Source organism: Scomber japonicus, chromosome 4, assembly GCF_027409825.1.
Source record: "Scomber japonicus isolate fScoJap1 chromosome 4, fScoJap1.pri, whole genome shotgun sequence".
NCBI lineage: Eukaryota > Metazoa > Chordata > Actinopteri > Scombriformes > Scombridae > Scomber > Scomber japonicus.
Window position 1 is genome coordinate 31,792,172 of NC_070581.1, and position 19,655 is coordinate 31,811,826.

General features: G+C 38.0%; 1 protein-coding gene across 2 annotated transcripts in view; it reads right to left on the minus strand.

Annotated features, from left to right (window-relative positions):
• Positions 1-3,863: 3,863 nt before the first annotated feature.
• The window catches only part of tpd52l2b (tpd52 like 2b), a 38,168-nt gene continuing 22,376 nt past the window's right edge, over positions 3,864-19,655 (minus strand). Inside the window, exons 5-7 of one of the 2 annotated variants that reach the window (XM_053316905.1) lie at positions 14,892-14,993; positions 6,942-6,990; positions 3,864-4,556 (exon numbers count right to left, since the gene is read on the minus strand). In XM_053316905.1, the coding sequence (XP_053172880.1) occupies positions 4,479-4,556; positions 6,942-6,990; positions 14,892-14,993 (229 nt within the window). In that variant the 3' untranslated portion in view covers positions 3,864-4,478. Of the gene's footprint in view, positions 4,563-6,941; positions 6,991-14,891; positions 14,994-19,655 lie in introns of both variants that reach the window. The other variant, XM_053316904.1, reaches the window with a different exon arrangement.

Sequence of the window (19,655 nt, forward strand, 5' to 3'; positions counted from 1 at the left end):
CAACAAACATTCACTTTAAGTTTTAACTTTAAAAGAAAAAAATATATTAACGTAAAATAAAGAAGACCACATAATGCAGTTTCAGATTCTAGCATTTGTGTCGTGTTTATAAACTAAAATGATTTATTCTGAAATATTAACCACAAACCACTTGATCATTTAAAGGAATGCTTTATTGATATCCAAACATATACAACAAAACCAAAAAAAAAAAAAAAAAGTTTTTAATTCATTCACCGTGATCTTCCCAATCTGATCCCTTTTATAATATTCTACATCAGCTATAGGCCCAGGACCTAAAATAAAGCTATAAATACTCTACTTGTGGTCGAGGCCTCTGCAGCCGCTGACTCTCTGCAACGGGCTGCACTTCCTGACACCCAAAAAACAAAATTACATCATCCTTTTTTTCCTTCTATCCATCATATTTCCCCCCCAAAAAACCCCAATGTGCAGCTTTAAACAGGCGATAGCTACACTGCAAAAAGACAACAAAAAAAAGTCCATCTTAAAGTCATTTAATCAGGAAGTCACTTTTAAAATCTTAGTTTTCTTTAATAACTGGATGTAGAAGGTGAAACTAATGTTGTCACCCTCCTTAAACTCTCCACTTTATGTCAGAAAATTATGATTATTATTTGTTTTTTTTAAGGATTAAATGACTTCAGATTCAGACACATTTCTTTCAGTGTGCTTTTTGCATTTCCATCTTGGCAGAAAGCAGAAAGTTAAAGAGACTCCGAGGCAAAAAAAAAAGAGCGATTTCTGTAACAGATATTCAAATATTGGCAACTTCTTTTTTTTTTTGATGGCAAATTGATTGAAAATGACAATAAAAAGTCTTGTCTTGTCAAAAGTCCACCTCTCCCAACAGAAGAAAAGCCAAAAAAAACAATAATTCACCTAACAGTAATATATTAACTACCAAAAAACAAACAAAATAAGAACATAAACTTCATTTATGACACACTGACAGCAGTGTTGAAGCAGTCTGATGATGTTGAAGTTGGGGTTTTATAAGCTTTTATCATATTTGTTCATATTAGCCCAACAGTTCAGAGCTATCCTGGTTTTTTTTAAATGGCCACAGTGGTTTAAATATCCTGCTCTCGTGCAGATCTACAAGCAGTTTAAACCTCCTTAGTTTGGTTTAAGAGTGTATATTTATATATGTACCCTTTTATAAATGCCTCGAGAAGCGACTGTACATGGCTGACGGTTAGTTAGTTGTTTTTTTTTTGACACATTTGCATCGAGGTCGAGCCAGGACGCAAGAGAAGAGCAGCATTTAAGGGGTTAGGAAATATTGTGTAGTTTATATAAAGGGTAAAAAAAAAAAAAAAAGATATTTGGCCTTAAAATTAAAAAAAAAGGAGAAAAAAAAAGTACTATAACTCAAAGTTGAGCAACAATTTTGGCAATCGTTCCCCCAGAGCTGTGACAACAACATCTGGTAGTAGTTCACATCTTCCACCACCAGAGGCAGTGTCGCCCCCCCCTTTTTTTTATTCTCAGTTAATATTAGAGCCAGAAAAGCAGAAACACACACATTAAAAAAAGAAAAAAAAGAAAACTAGAATACAACTTCTTTCTTCTTTTTTTTCTTATATGTTCAGGAGAAAAGTGGCGGTGCTACTTCTCAGGTGTGTGTGTGTGTGTGGGGGGTGGTTAGGGTTGGGGGGGGGGGGGGGGCGTCACAGTTTCTGAGGCTGTTTTTAGTGTGTAAGAGCTTCTAGTTTTAAATAGAGAGTGTGTGTGTGTGTGTGTGTGTTGAGGCGGGTGTCGGTGCACAGGGGTTATAATAGCAACAGTTATCTTCTGTTAAGTTTGGCCTCATGCAGCGTGTGTGTGTGTGTGTGTGTGTGTGTGTGTGTGTGTGTGTGTGTTATCAGGGTAAGAAGCTATTAGTGTGTGTGTTAACAGGAGTGCTTCTGTGTGTATTAAAGGACGTGGCCGGCAGTTTTCTATGTTTTTCTTTACGTTAACGAATCTCATGTGAAAACAAACAATTAACAATTAACTGATCTACTAACAAGTACTGTGTGTGTGTGTGTGTGCGTGTGTGTGCGTGTGCATCTAAAGCCTGATATATCATATTCTTCTATGCCGTAGACCTCCATTGTGTTAGTTTGTTTAGAAATGGCTCCAAAAACTAAGAAGAAGTCATGATTTCAGTCTCTGTAGAGTAGTTCAGTGTAAGACTAACTCTACTGAGCATGTGCAGAAACGCAGCCTTACACAGAACTACTCTCCAGAGACTGAAAACATGACTTCCTACTAGCTTTTGGAGGCGTCCCTAAACAAATTAATGTGACCAACCTCTTAATAAAGAAGGAACATGTCACCTAGTACAGTTTGGTCACTTTAGTTTATTTAGAAACAGCTCCAAAAACTAAGAAGTAGTCATGATTTCAGTCTCTGTACAGTAGTTCTGTTTAAGGCAGACTCTACTGAGCATGTGCAGAAACACAGCCTTACACAGAACTACTCTCCAGAGACTGAAAACATGACTTCTTACTAGCTTTTGGAGCCGTTTCTTCTTCCTTATAAAGAGTTTGTGATGTGTTTTTAGTAGTTTTTGGACAAGATGGAATAAGATATATCAGACTTTAGGTACACACACTTGTTAGTAGATCAGTTAATTGTTGGTTTGGATCCAATAATTAAGAGATTTGTTGGCAATAAGTAAAAATAGGTAAGGAGTTTATGTTATGGCAGCGAGTTTTGTGGCTCATCAGACTGCATCTATTTATCTTATACTATCCCCCTCCCTCCTTCCTTCCTTCCTTTCTTCCTTCAATCAAACCGGTCTGTACAACTACAAAAAATAAACCTTAAAAAAAAAAGAATAAATCTAGTTCTTTTATCTTCTATCCCGCTAAATAATAACAACAGGTGAACCATTATTTAAAGTGAGTAAGGCCGATAAGAGAAGCGTTTTTTGACATTCACCAGGTAGTGTACACAGCAAAGCGTCGTCTCACATTGACTTCTGTGTGTGTGTGTGTGTGTGTGTGTGTGTGTGTGTGTGTGTGTGTTAACAAACAAAAAAAGAAAAAAAAGAAAAAGGAGCTGCAGTCAAACCAGCGTAAAAAAGAAGGAAAAGGAAACTCACTCGAACTGGTTTCAGGACATTTTAAATCAAACATGCCTCTATAAGTCTGTCAGATGAAACCAGTTCGGCTGTGATCCCTCCTTCTTTTTCTTCTTCTTCTCCTCCTTTCTCTCTCTCTCTCTCTCTCTCTCTCTCTCTGGTCTGCAGCTCTTCAACGAGTCAGTTTCAATAACATGGGACTGAAACACACACACATTTTAAACAGATAAACTCATATCTGTGAAACTGACCCATAGAGTTTCTTTCATCCCCATCATTATGTGTTTAAGTTTGTTTAACCTCCCCCTTTACATTTTTTGTTAAGTTTTTTTTTTTTTTTTTAACCCTCCAACCTGATTACTACCACTCGGCAGCATCTGTGACAATATATTTAATTCATATATATTTATACATATTGATAAAAGTTATGTAAAAACATTATGCAAAGCAGTGTAAAATAGTTTATAATACAAAAATGGGTTTAAGGTATTTTTCTTGTTTTTACATCCGGTGGGTTTTTTTTTTATTTTTAGGGGCCTCAGCCATCTTTGCATGGTTGGTGTAAGAGGAGCGGGGGGAGGGGGGGGCAACTGAGATGAGATATGCACATGCATGTAGCAGTAGTAGGTCTAAGGAGAAGGGCAGGGAGGGGGTGAGATGTACTAAATCCTCCTCTTCCTCTTTCTCCTCCTCCCCAAAATGAAACTTCTAACCTGCTGCAAAAAGTTAAGAGACAAAAAGAAGAAAAGTGGAGGGAGGTGGAGGGGGGAGGAGGGGGGGGGTGCATGTGCTCACAGTGTGGATGCATGATTTAAAGCAGCTGATAAGAGTTAGAGAAACAAGAGGAGACAGGAAAAGCAGGTTTTAAGTAGCATTTAAAACTGGTTGATCCTCCTTCACACCGTCAGCCTGCAGAGATCCTGATTAAACATTTAATTCACAGCAGGGTGGGTTTTTTTTTTTTTTTTTTTTTTTTTTTTAAGACAGGTGCTGAAAGAGTAACCTGCTTTAAAACGGAGGAGGAAAAAAAAAGGCGTTTTAAGAGTGTCAGCGTGTTCAGACTGAAGAGGAAGAGGAGGAAGAGGAGGAGGAGGAGGAGGAAGGTGTGTAAATGATTCATGATTTAAAGTTTAGACATCAGCAGAACATTGAGGCAGAAGAGGAGCAGCACCTCAACTCATCACGAACCCCCTCCCCTCTCCTCTCTCTCTCACCTCCATCTGACTTTAGGGGGCAAGTGAGTGAGGTTTTGGGGGGGAGGAGGGAGGGGGTTGACTCTGCAGGTGTGAGGTGGTAACAGTACAGTCTCAGGTTGTGAGGAAGGTGGCAGCGAAGAGGAGGAGGAGAAAGAGGAGAAAGAGGAGGAGGAGGAGGTGGGGTGGGTTCAGAATGGCGGGTTCTCCTGAGTCGGGGTCGTATCGGTTGGGGAGCTGACGTCACCGTTCCCTTTGGTACCCACGACCTTATACTTAAAGAGAGAGGGAGGGGGGGAGGGAGAGAGAGAGGAGGGAGAGGGGGAGAAGGAGGAAGAGGGAGGGAGAGAAGGAGGAAGAGGGAGAGGGAGAGGGAGAGAGAGAGAGAGAGAGAGAGAGAGAGAGAGAGAGAGAGAGAGAAAGAGATGGGGAGAGGGAGAGAGAAAAGGGAGAGGGGGAGGGAGGAAGAGAGAGAAAAGGGGTGGGAGGGAGAGAGCGAGAGAGAGTGAGAGATAGAGAGGAGGAAGAGACAGAGAGGGAGAGAGAGAAAGAGAGTGAGAGAGAGAGAGAGAGAGGAAGAGAGAGAGAGAGCGAGGGAGGGAGAGAGAAAACAATAATTGTTAACACCGACTCATCAGTTCTCTGTAAAAATTGTATAAAAACTGGCGACATTTAAAATAATCTTTTTCTTTTTCACTGAGACGGAAAATAAGAACATTTATTTTAATTTATTCTACCATAAAAACATTATAACATTATTATAACATCATCATCATTATCATTATTATATAGCATTAAATAAATAAATCCACAAGTAAAACATCTCAATCTGGAGCTCTTTAAACTGCAAACATCAGAAATAAAACTCTATATCTATAATAATAATAATAATAATAATAATAATAATAATAATAATAAATAAATAAATAAATAAATAAAACTAATAATAATAATAATAAAACTAATAATAATACTAATAAAAAATAAATAAAAAATAAATAAAAAATAAATAAAAAATTAAAAAATTAAAAAAAAAAATAATAATAATAAATGAATTAATAAAAAAAAAAAAATAAATAAATAAATAAAAATAATAATAATAAATAATAATAATGCTCTCTAATGAAACTTTATCTGCTGAGGAAGATCATGTGATACGATCCAAAAGCTCATCAGTTACTAAATGGATCTTATCTTGAGATCATTTAGTCGACAGATGTAATTTAGTTAATTTACATTTACTCAATAAAAGCAGTAGATAGGTGTGTGTGTGTGTGTGTGTCTGTGTTAGTGTATGTTACTATGTGTGTGTTACTGTGTGTGTCTGTGTTAGTGTATGTGTGTGTTACTATGTGTGTGTTACTGTGTGTGTCTGTGTGTGACTGTGTGTGTGTCTGTGTTAGTGTATGTGTGTTACTGTGTGTGTCTGTGTGTTACTATGTGTGTGTTACTGTGTGTGTCTGTGTTAGTGTATGTGTGTGTTACTATGTGTGTGTGTGGTTACTGTGTGTTACTGTCTGTGTTAATTACTGTGTGTGTGTCTGTGTTAGTGTATGTGTGTTACAGTGTGTGTGTGTGTGTGTGTGTGTGTGTAACTATGTGTGTGTTACTGTGTGTGTCTGTTACTATGTGTGTGTGTGTGTTACAGTGTGTGTGTGTTACTGTGTGTGTGTGTGTTACTAAAGCTTTATCTGATTTATATTTATCCTCTTTATGTTTTTAAGTTAACAGGAAGATAATTCACTCTGTTACATCTTTTAAAGTCTTTATATAATAAGTGGATATATAATTAAAAACCCCTTCTGTATACAAATAGCCTGTGTACTTTTATTATTAATGCTGCTTTTGTATTCTTTATCATCATTTTATCACCTGATTTGATGTGCCTTTAATGTGTGAACCACTTGGAGCTTGGTGAATTTCACAATAAAAGCATGAATCAATGATCAGATCTACAGTCAGCATATTCATCTTTTATGTTTTTATTTAACTTTTCTTTATTATTGATGTTGTTGTATTAATTATCATCATTTTATCACCTGATTCGATGTGCTTTTATTGTGTGAACCACTTTGAGCTCAGTGAATTTCACAATAAAAGCATGAATCAATGATCAGATCTACTGTACAGTCAGCATATTCATCTTTTTTTATGTTTTTATTTAACTTTTCTTTATTATTGATATTTAATCTTACTCAACAATTGTCAATATTTACTATAATTATTATTTTAACTTTCATTTATGTCCTAATTTACTTTCCTCTGATATGCTGTACGGCTGTCTGAGGTGAGGCGTTGTATGTTATCGTGTTTGTTTAATCTCAATTTTAAAAAGTACTATTTATACATATACACACACACACACACACACACACACACACTATATAATACTATATATAATAATAATATAATACTATCTATATATAAATCTCAGTGTTTAAATGCAGGATAATATGAGTCATTAAAACTGAGTCAGCTCCTCACAGTGACTCACAGAATGAACCTGACAGTGGAAACATTGATTTTTTTATGATGACACTGACAGAGAAGCTGTATGTATTCATTTATTTATTTATTTATTTATTTATTTATTTGTTAGTTAGTTAGCTTAACGAGGCTCTGGGACATCACGGCCGACCGCTGCATCAGCTCACCTTTAGGTTCCCCATCTTATCCTCGAAGGACTTGAAGGTCGCCGAGTTCCTGCAGAGAAGAGACTCCGTGTTACATTCATAAAAAAACTACTAAAAACATTCATATAAGCTGGTTAATTAAAAAGGTTGGTTAACCCTTTATTGGGCAAATAATTATATTTGGTAACTTCTGTAAATATCCCAAAATATCCTTCCTTCCTTCCTTCCTTCCTTTCCTTCCTCCCTGCCTTCTTCCTTCCCTTCCTGTTTTCCTTTCTCCCTCCCTCGTTCCTTATTTCCTCCGTCCTTCCTTCCTTCGTTCCATCTGTTCTTCCTCCCTCCTTCTCTCCTCCCTTCCTTCTTTCCTTCCTCCATCCCCCTTTTCTTCTTCCTTCCTTCCTTCTTTCTTCCCTTCCTCCCTCCCTCCTTCTCTCTTTCTTTCCTCCCCCTACCTTCCTTCCTTCATTCATTCTTTCCTCCTTCCTTCCTTCCTTCCCTTCCTCCCTGCCTTCTTTCTTCCCTTCCTCTTTTCCTTTCTCCCTCCCTCGTTCCTTATTTCCTCCTTCCTTTCCTTCCTTCCATCTGTCCTTCCTCCCTCCCCCTTTCTTCTTCCTTCCTTCCTTCCTTCTTTCTTCCCTTCCTCCCTCCCTCCTCTCTTTCTTTCCTCCCCTACATTCCTTCCTTCCTTCCTTCTTTCCTCCGTCCTTCCTTCATTTCCTTCCTCCCTCCTTCCTTCCCTTCTTTCCTTCCTTCCTTCCTTCCTTCCTCCCTTTCAATGAGTGTCCTATAAAGGGTTAATTATAGGCTGCTGCTGATACTAGAAAACTACTAATAAAACCGTAAATATCATAAAAAACAGGCATTTAAAAAGTTTCATAACTGTAAATTTATATTTTAACACTCAAATTTCAAATTAAAAGCATTTATCAGCTTATAAAATACGTAAATACTTCTAATACTGACACAATATGTTGTTCAGAGTATAAAATATGTTAAAATATGACTTCAATAAATTATAAATAAATGATAAAAGCAAACAGGAAATGACAGAGATAGACAGGAAGTTCAGTTTTCAACATGTTCAAACACATCACGAGCAAAAAAAAATAAAAAATCCATCAAATAAAAAACAACAAAAAGTTAATTTCATGCCGTCACATAATTAATAAAAAGCTTTCAACGTGGAAAGGAAGAAAAATAAAGCTTCATCGCTCCAGAAATATAAATGTTTTAAATATTGTCTCCACTTTAATCTCAATTTAAAAGATGTCAGAGTCAATAAAGCAGCATTGAGGATGATGATGATGATGATGATGATGGAGGTGATGAAGGTCTGAGTGTTACTTTACCTCATGGCCGGCATACTTATCGAGTGGCGGATCGAATAGTTGCTACTTTGTGAGCGTTAAAAAAGGAGGAGAGAAGAAGAAGAAGTGCACGTGTTATAAAGCAAGCAGCGAGCAGTAACACACACACACACACACACACACACACACACACACACACACACACACACACACACACACACACAGTAACACACACAGTAATTCAGTAACACACACACACACACACACACACACAGTAACTCAGTAACACACACACACACACGCACAGATACACACACACACACACAGTAACTCAGTAACACACACACACAGTAACACACGCAGTAACATAGACGTACACACAGAGACAGAGACACACACACACACACACACAGTAACTCACACACACACACACACAGTAACAGACACACACACACACACAGTAACAGACACACACACACACACACAGTAACAGACACACACACACACACAAAGCAGCTGATCAGTTATTATAGTTAGTTAGTTATATTATAGTTATTATTTCTCTTTTCCTTTTCTCACATAAATAATAAAGTTTGAGAGGAAACAAACTTGGTAACGTTTTATTTTATGGATCCAACAGTTTAGCTTCCTATAAATAAACAGCTGTGTCATTAAAGTGCTCATTTATGTTTGATTGTTTTATTTATTTACATATTTATTTATTTATTTAGTTATTCATGTTTCTGTCGGCTCATTAATGTAAACTCTGTGGTGGTTCTTCTTAGTTTTCATCAGATGTGTTGAGTTATTTGGTAATAGCTTCTTTTTTATTATTGTTTTTTTTACTCGTTCTTGTATTCATGCTTTTATTTTATTGATTTTAATTGTGCACAAAGAAAAGTTCTAATTAAGATAAAACACACAGTTTATTACTGCCAGTAACTTTAAATCAATGCAGTTTATCTAGGAGGTTAGCAGAGCTGCAACTAATGATTATTTTAATTATTGATTATGTTATCAATGAGACACCTTTAATCATTTCTTAAGTCTGCTGATGTTTAATCTACAGTTAAATAATCAATAGTCCAACAAATCCAAACTGATATTCACTTTACTGTCACGTATGACACAGAAAAGCTTCAAATGCAACTTTTAAGAAGCTGCAACCAACTAATTTAAGTTTAAAATATTATTCTATTATCTAAACAGTTGCTGATTCAGTTCTGCAGCTCTACAGGTAAACATACAGTCTCCATATACTGTATAATAATTCATCATTAAAAGAATAAAACTTCCGATAATTAACAATTTGTGAATCTTGGGTTTTTAAATAAAGCAGCAAAACATTTAAAGCAAATATTAAACTCAACAAAAACTTAATAAACTCAAATATCCTCTCTATCATCTCTATTTATTTGACCAAAAACACATTTTAAGATTATATAATAATCTACTATAATTACTTTCAGAGAACCTTATAATGATATTTATAGAATGAAAGGATCCATAAAATAAAGTGTTACCATAGTTACCACCTTCAACTCAGCAGATTCCACTCTAAACTGGACTTTAAATTAACATTAATGATGTTTTAATGAAGCTAAAAACATATATAAACACTCCTTATGTACACTATTATAAATCTTAAATATCTAAATTAAAGGGAATTAAATGGAATAAAATAATAAGAGGATGCAATCAGAGGGTTTAAAACAGTTTGAGGAGAAGCAGAAGGTAATAATAATAATATAAAACAGCAGCAGAGTTAAATCTAATATTTAACTTCTTGATTCTTTTTATCACACCGTAGGTATTCTTGGTCTTACCTAAAGGAATTAGAGAAAGGAAGAGCTCTGCACATCAAACCAAGGCAGCGTTAAAGAAAAAGAAAAAAACAAAACAAAGAGAGAGAGTGAATAAAATAAAAAGCAGCAGCAGAATCAGAGAGGAGAAACAGCTGAGATTAGTGTTTAATGTGAGACCAGCAGCACCAGTAAGACCAGTATATAGATCATTAAACCTTCCATGTGTCCTTCCATCTTTCCTTCCTCCCTTTCTTCCATCTGTCCTTCCCACTTTCCTTCCATCTGTCCTTCCTACTTTCCTTCCATCTGTCCTTCCAACTTTCCTTCCATCTGTCCTTCCTACTTTCCTTCCATCTGTCCTTCCTACTGTCCTTCCTTCCTTCCTTCCTACTTTCCTTCCATCTGTCCTTCCTACTTTCCTTCCATCTGTCCTTCCTTCCTTCCTTCCTTCCATCTGTCCTTCCTTCCTTCCTTCCTTCCATCTGTCCTTCCTTCCTTCCATCCATCTGTCCTTCCATCTGTCCTTCCTTCCTTCCATCTGTCCTTCCTACTGTGCTTCCATCTGTCCTTCCTTCCTACCTTCCTTAGTGTTTAATGTGAAACCAGCAGCACCAGTAAGACCAGTATATAGATCATTAAACCTTCCATGTGTCCTTCCATCTTTCCTTCCTTCCTTCCTTCCTTAGTGTTTAATGTGAGACCAGCAGCACCAGTAAGACCAGTATATAGATCATTAAACCTTCCATGTGTCCTTCCATCTTTCCTTCCTCCCTTTCTTCCATCTGTCCTTCCTACCTTCCTTCCATGTGTCCTTCCATGTGTCCTTCCTATCTTCCTTCCATCTGTCCTTCCTACCTTCCTTCCTTCCTACCTACCTTCCATCTGTCCTTCCTACCTTCCTTCCGACCTTCCTTCCATCTGTCCTTCCTACTTTCCTTCCATCTGTCCTTCCTACTTTCCTTCCATCTGTCCTTCCTACTGTCCTTCCTTCCTTCCTTCCTACTTTCCTTCCATCTGTCCTTCCTACTTTCCTTCCATCTGTCCTTCCTTCCTTCCATCTGTCCTTCCTTCCTTCCTTCCTTCCATCTGTCCTTCCCACTTTCCTTCCATCTGTCCTTCCTACTTTCCTTCCATCTGTCCTTCCCACTTTCCTTCCATCTGTCCTTCCCACTTTCCTTCCATCTGTCCTTCCCACTTTCCTTCCATCTGTCCTTCCCACTTTCCTTCCATCTGTCCTTCCCACTTTCCTTCCATCTGTCCTTCCTTCCTGTTTAATGTGAAACCAGCAGCACCAGTAAGACCAGTATATATATATGATTAAATATTCCGACTTTCCTTCCTACTTTCCTTCCATCTGTCCTTCCGACTTTCCTTCCTACTTTCCTTCCATCTGTCCTTCCGACTTTCCTTCCTACTTTCCTTCCATCTGTCCTTCCTACTTTCCTTCCATCTGTCCTTCCTACTTTCCTTCCTACGTTCCTTCCTTCCTTCCTACGTTCCTTCCTTCCTTAGTGTTTAATGTGAGACCAGCAGCACCAGTAAGACCAGTAAGACCAGTATATAGATCATTAAACCTGATTAAAAGGGTTAATAAGTTGATAATGTCTAATAATGTATAGTTAATGTGTTTCTGAGGGACTTTATTATTACATAAAGTGAAGAAATGACTAGAAATGAGACAAAAATGATGAAACCAGGTGAAGTTACAGTCTGAAGTCATGAGTCCCAACATCTAAAACCAGCTTCAGTGCATCAATTTATACTTTAAAATATTCAAATTAGGGCTGGGGCGATATGGACAAATTCAAATATCACGATATTTTAGGCCAAATATCTCGTTATCGATATTACAACAATATTATAGAGATGACTGTCGATGCTTTAACAAAATATTTACACTATGAAATCTTTGATAAATAATGTGGATATAATGACAAAGTGGGTAAAAGGTACAAAACAGAACAGCTAGAACAGTCTGGTAAGTTCAGAAAAATATTTCTTTTACTGTAATTCATCTTTTAAAACCAGGAAAAGACGACTCTGATGACATATTGTGATATTACGATATATATAATCTAAAACGATATCTAGAGTCATATCACGATATTGATCTATTTTCAATATATTGCCCAGCCCTAACCCAAATTACAGCGTTTTACAATCACAACCTGCAGAAGGAAAATATATCAGAGAGCAAGAAAAGAGACAAAAATAAAAAAAACAAGAATTAAACTGTAGTTCAGCTCCAGAGGAAAACATGCAGCATGCAGGATGAACGAGGAAGGAAGATAAAGAAAGAGAAGACTGCTAAACAAATAAATAAATAACTACTGAGACATGATTTCAATGACTGAGACACACACACACACACACACACACACACACACACACACACACACACACACACACACACGAGAAGAGTGAATGGAAACAGTAATTCAGTGATGAGACGATGAATCTATTTTGTTATTCTACTTCTAAAAATGATGTTTCACCTTAAATCACCTGATGAACTCAACATTTATCCTTCCTTCCTTCCTTCTGTCCTTCATCCCTTTCTTCCTTCTTTCCTTCCATCTGTCCTTCCTACCTTTCTTCCTTCTTTCCTTCCATCTGCCCTTCCTACCTTTCTTCCTTCTTTCCTTCCATCTGCCCTTCCTACCTTTCTTCCTTCTTTCCTTCCATCTGCCCTTCCTACTTTTCTTCCTTCTGTCCTTCCTCCCTTTCTACCTTTCTTCCTTCTGTCCTTCCTCCCTTTCTTCCATCCGTCCTTCCTCCCTTTCTTCCATCCGTCCTTCCTCCCTTTCTTCCATCCGTCCTCCCTTCCTTCCATCCGTCCTTCCTCCCTTCCTTCTGTCCTTCCTCCCTCCCTTCTTTCCTTCCATTTGTCCTTCCTCCCTTTCTTCCTTCTTTCCTTCCATTTGTCCTTCCTCCCTTTCTTCCTTCTTTCCTTCCATCTGTCCTTCCTCCCTTCCTTCCATCTGTCCTTCCTCCCTTCCATCTGTCCTTCCTCCCTTCCATCTGTCCTTCCTTCCTTCCTTCCATCTGTCCTTCCTCCCTTCCTTCCATCTGTCCTTCCTCCCTTCCTTCCATCTGTCCTTCCTCCCTTCCTTCCATCTGTCCTTCCTCCCTTCCTTCCATCTGTCCTTCCTCCCTTTCTTTCTTCTTTCCTTCCTTCCTTCCTTCCTTCCATCCATCCATCCATCTGTCCTTCCTCCCTATCTTTATTTTCTACAGATGGAAAAACAAAACAAATGAAATCCTGTTGAACCAAACCGAGTTTCTGCCTCTAAAGATGTAAAACAGACAAACATGTTGATCAGGTTCTCTACGTCACTACAGGTCGACGTTAGAAGACGAGACAGAAAGAAAGAAGAAGAAGAAGAAGAAGAAACTAATTCAACTAATTCTGAGCCGAAAGGAAAAATGAGCAGTGGACGAATATTAAACTGATGATGAGTTAGTTCATGTTCATATTTTCATTCTGGTGAATAAAAGTATGAAAATAGGAAAACTCCCTTCAGAGCTGCAACTAATTATTATTTTCATTATCAGTCAATTAAACATATTATTTTATTGATTTATCATTTGGTCTATAAAATATTAAACATTAAAAAACAGAGAAAAATGCCTGTAATTATGTCATGAAGCTCTAAATAACAATGATAAATAAAAGTAAAAGTAAAAGTTATAAAAGCATAAACTTCTATTTGAGGAAATATCGCAAAAACTGATGCTTGGAAAGTTTTGGCACTTTAATATAAATCTATTAATACATTCATATATATAAAAGTCAACATAACATCTTGAAATTACTTATTTTGTCTAATTAACTATGATGGAAGATGAACATATGCAGCTAAATCTTACATTTTAGTGCATTTATGAGCTTTAAAACTTTAAATATTTGGCATATTTGTGCTTAAAATGTACTTAAACTGACATTTAATTATTTTAAAAGTTGTTTAAATTGAATTCTTTGCAGCTATAAAGACGACACTGTTTCTTAGTCTCCCTGCTGACTCAAAAACAGATGCTTGGAAATGTATGGCACCTCAATATAAATATATATAAAAGTCAAAGTAGCATCCTGAAATCACTTGTTTTGTCTAACAGAGTCCTAAACATCTAAAATATCCTATTTACTATGATGGAAGATGAACATATGCAGCTAAATCTTATATTTTAGTGCATTTATGAGCTTTAAAACTTTAAATATTTGGCATATTTGTGCTTAAAATTGACTTAAACTAACATTTAATTATTTCAAAAGTTGTTTAAATTAAATTCTTTGCAGTTATAAAGACAACACTATTTCTTAGTCTCCCTGCTTCACCCTGCTGACTCAAAAACAGATACTTGGAAAGGTATGGCACCTCAATATAAATATATATAAAAGTCAAAGTAGCATCTTGAAATGACTTGTTTTTCTCTACCAGAGTCCTAAACATCCAAAATATCCTATTTACTATGATGAAAGATGAACTAATGCAGCTAAATCTTACATTTTAGTGCATTTATTTGGCATTTTTATGCTTAAAATTTACTTAAACTGACATTTAATTATTTTAAAAGTTGTTTAAATTGAATTCTTTGCAGTTTATGAGCCATCAAATATTAAACCATCAAATATTTGGCATATTTGCTTCAAATTTACTCAATTATTTAAAAAAGTTGTTAATATTTGAGTTGTGTGCAGCTCTGAAGTCTTCCTGCTTCTTCCTGATGTCCCAGAATAAAAATAAATGTGTTGTATGATCTCCCGGTTTTGTGTTTCAGCACCGTCCACTCGGCTCATTTGTCCTTGTAGCTTTCGCCAGAGCGTCGGCCATTTTGGCTCTGCTGTTGCTGTTTCCTACCTCATGTCGCCCAGTCTCCTGGTGATGGCCGAGCCCACTGTGGTGAGAGCTGCACTGGTCTTCTGTCCCGCCTGGGAGAGAGTCTCCTGAGTCTTTTTGTATCTGTAGAGGAGGAGGAAAAAGAGAAAGGGAAGATGGAGGGATGGAGAGAGAGAGAGAAAGAGAGAGAGAGACAGACAGAGACAGAGACAGAGACAGAGAGAGAGAGACAGAGAGAGAGACAGAGAGAGAGAGACAGAGAGAGAGAGAGAGAGAGAGAGACAGAGAGAGAGAGAGAGAGAGAGAGAGAGAGAGAGAGAGACAGACAGACAGACAGACAGACAGACAGACAGACAGACAGACAGACAGACAGACAGACAGAGAGAGAGAGAGGGGTGGAGGAAGCAGGAGAATGGAAAGAGAACAATGGAGAAAAGAAGATGGGAGGAAGGACAGATGGTTGGAGAGGAATGAAAAAGGGAGATGTGGGATGAGGAAAAGAGGAGGCGATGAAAGAAAGAAAGAAAGAAAGAAAGGAAGAGTAAATGATAAACAGGGAGAAAGAGGCAGAAGGAGAGGGGGAGACAAAAAAAAGGAGAGAAATAAATTAGATGATTTGACCAACAAGCAACAAACAGAGTGATTTAATGTTAAAGGAAAGAGGCTGTTATCCAAAAAAAAAAAGAGAAAAAAAGAAGATAACCTCCTTTTTTTCCTTCATCTGTTTGTTTTTTTGTGACAGTTAATATTAATTTTACACACAGAGAGTCTGAAAAGAAGAATGAGTTCATATTAGCATTACAGGAAACGTCTCAGAGAGCAAAGAAGAGGAGGAGAGGAAACCATCGGGAGGTCCCACTGCAGCCGAGCGAGAGAGAGTGTGTGTGTGTGTGTGTGTGTGTGTGTGTGTGTGTGTGTGTGTGTGTGTGTGTGTGTGTGTGTGTGTGTGTGTGTGTGTGTACTTCAGTGCAACAGTAGAAGCCTCATAATGCTAAAATCAATAACACACAGAGACCTCGTCCATTAGGGTGCGGCTATATATCGAGATTCACTATGAATATATTAATGAATGAATGAATGTTTATAAAGTCTCTCCTCTCAGGAAGTTCTTCCCTTCCTTCCCTCTTTCTTTGCTCCCTCCTCCTTCCATACTTCTTTCCTCACTTCCTTCTATCCTTCCTCCCTCCCTCCCTCCCTACTCCTTCCTTCCTTCCCTCCTTACTCCTTCCTCTTATCGTGCTTACTCCTTTCCTCCCTTCCTTCCTCCCTCCCTCCTTTCCTTCTCTCCTTAAGTCCTTTCTTCCTTCCTTCCTCCCTTCCTTCTCTCCTTAAGTCCTTCCTTCCTTCCTTCTCTCCTTAAGTCCTTCCTTCCTTCCTTCCTTCCTTCTCTCCTTAAGTCCTTCCTCCTTTCGTCCTTGCTCCTTTCCTTCCTTCCTCCCTCCTTTCCTTCCTTCCTTCTCTCCTTAATTCCTTCCTCCTTACTACTTTCCTTCCTTCCTCCTTTCGTCCTTCGTTTGTTCATTCCTTCCTCCTTTTGTCCTTCCTTCCTTCTCTCCTTAATTCCTTCCTCCTTTCCTTCCTCCCTTCTTCCTTACTCCTTTCCTTCCTTCTCTCCTTAATTCCTTCCTCCTTTTGTCCGTCCTTCCTTCTCTCCTTCCTCCTTTCGTCCTTCCTTCCTTCTCTCCTTCCTTCCTCCTCATAAAAGTCATGATGTTAGGAGACATAAGAAAGAAAAGCACACTTTCATATATCTAACGAACTGCAGAGCAAAGAGTGTTAATATCAGATTGTTAGTTTTAGAAAGATAAAAACCCAATTTTCATCCCTCCAAACCTCATTTATGCCCCACAGACGTTAATCTTCCAGCACAATATTGTCATTTCCTGCTAAATTATCAGTTTAAATAAAAAATCTCCATGATAACATTCATAGAAACTAATCTCAGACTAAATTTCTAATGAACTGATATCACTATAAAACATTCAGCTTTAATGTGATAACAGACAGGAAACAGCTTGAAGAGAAGGCCGAGGCTATTTTTATTATTAAACGGATGAAATAATCCACCTGGGATAAAAAAAAGAAAAAAGAAGTACATTTTGTCTCACTGTGTTGTTTGGACTGAGGCGACCGGACGGAGACGACGAGCTCAGAGAATAAACCTGAAGACAGAGTTTCAGTGTCTCGGTCTCAGCAGCAGCGGCGGCGGCGGCTTGAATAATGCAGGAGCTCCTCTCTCTGTGTCTGTGTGTGTGTGTGTGTGTGTGTGTGTGTGTGTGTGTGTGTGTGTGTGTACCAGGCTGGGTGTGGCTGACCGCAGTTTGCTCAGCTCGAGTCGTTAACCTTCAACTGAGCTGCTGCCAAATATGATAAAAACCTAGAAACTCACTGTGTGGGTATTCACATCTCAAGTTTAGACATATATAGCTATATAACAAAATGTATCTAAAAAGGAGCTTTTCATGTAAGGCAATTATATATATCAGAAGTGTAGTATACTCTAGGCAAACTATCTGCCTTTTAAATTAAGTTGCACTCTTAATACAGTAATTACAGCAGCTGTATCACATCTAAACTAGTGCCTTTAAGCTACCGTAATTACTGTAGTAGCTGTGCAACTAAAGATGTTTAAGATTAAGTTGATTTTGTTCATTTTCTTTGATTTTCTTTGCTTCTACTGTAGGTCAGAAGGCTACAGATAGGCTTTACGCCGATCTGATCGGCTATATCGGATCGGCCGATATTTAGCATTGTATGTAATTAGTGAGATCGGCTGTAATGTCTTAATTCACCGATCCGATCAATGTCGTCATGTTGAAACTTTTTGCATAGATTACAGATGGCTTGTGTTTTATCTGTCTCATTTACTCCAAAGAAGTTCCACACCACCGACATGTTTGATTGAATCCCACAGTTAGTTTTGAATACTGACTATTAAGTTTCTCTTCATAGGGACAAAGATTCTTCACATCTTCAGCTCTATATTAATATTCTGAGTCTCTACTGGAATATCTTTACATGATTTATAATTAAAAGCTCCTTATTTATCTTCTACTGGTCCTTTATGCAGCCTCTCAGTTCAGCCTCTTTCTGAAACAGGCCGTTTTAGCTCCTGTCTCTTTAAGGCCCCCCTTAACAACCACCTTAGCAACCACGGAACACAGCCTTTAGCAACCACCTTAACAACCACGGAACACAGCCTTTAGCAACCACCTTAGCAACCACGGAACACAGCCCTTAGCAACCACCTTAGCAACCAAATCTTCTATATAAACTAACTAATAGCAGCAGGATTTCCCTTCTTTTTCTCCTTCTTTACTCCAAATCTTCAACTTCTCAAATCACATCCGTACATGTTGGAGCTGAAACGATGTGACGGACAATAAAGTTTTTTGACTCTTGAATCATGAGCTGTCGGATTCAAACAAACATGTGGGTGTTGTGGGCAGACAGATAAAACACAAGCTATTTAACAATCAGTGCAACACTAGAGAACCTCGTGGGGAAGCATCTGCAAAATGTTTCAACAGCACAGATGTACCTGAAGGCAACACGAGGAGGAGCATGCCGAGTTTAAGAGACGGAGCGTGGACAAAGAAGACGTGATCGGATCAGTGATCGGTTTATTTAAACTCACTGATCGTGTAAAGCCTAGCTACAGAGTTAAATAGTCTCTTTATTCATCTGTTTTATTTGTGATCGGGAGTCAGCACACGTTATTTTATTTTGAAAAATCAACCGGATCCTCTATGCCAGGGGTGTCAAACATGTGGCCCGTGGGGCAGAACCGGCCAGCCAAGGCATCCAATCTGGCCCACTTTCCTTCCTGTCTTCTTTTCCTTCCTACCCTCCTGTCATCTGTCCTTCTTTCCTTCCTCCCTTTCTTACTTCTTTCCTTTTTTGTTTCCATCTCTCCATCCTTCCTTCCTTCCTTCCATTTTTCCTTAATTTGCTTTTCCTTTCTTCCTTCCTCGTCTTCTTTCCTTCTTTGTTTCCTTCCCACCGTCCTTTCTTCATCATCTTTTCCATTCCTCCCTTCTCCCTCTTCCTTCCCTCATCTTCTTTTCCTTTCTTCCTTTCCTTCCTAATCCCTCTTCCTTCCTTCATCTTCTTTTCCTTTCTTCCTTTCCTTCCTTCTTTTTGTCTTTCCTTCCCTCCTTTCTTTCCTTCCTATCACTTTTCCCTTCTTTCCATCTTTTTAATGATCCGGCCCACATGAGATCAAATTTAGCTGTATGTGGCCCTTGAACAAAAATTTATTTGACACCTCTGCTCTATGCCGTTTCTGCGTAAACTTTAAATATGACCAGTCTGAAGAAGAGGAATTATTACAGCTAGGGAAAAAAATAATTTTAATGTTCATATGGTCATGTGACTATTATTTTGAGACAGATTTATAAAATGTTTAGACTTCAAATCCCAAGTTTAAATACATAAGCGTGTTAGGAAATACAACTATTAGTGTTGCATAATCCAAACAGTTAAATAGCTGTCTGGCTCTTAAAGCTGTCTGCCTCCATCAGAGTGGTTTCGACCTTCAACACTCTCACAAAAAGGAAGTCAACGAGTATATTTTCCAAAATGTTTAATTATCCTTTTAGGAAAGTGGATAAACGGGAAGTCGGTCCATCAACAGGAAACCACTCGAGTAACTGGATGAACAAAGTGTTTCTAATATGTGCAAAAGTACACACACACACACACAGAGAAATCCATCAAAGAGCAACCGACAGCTGGAAACACACACACGCACACACGCACACACACACACACACACACACACAC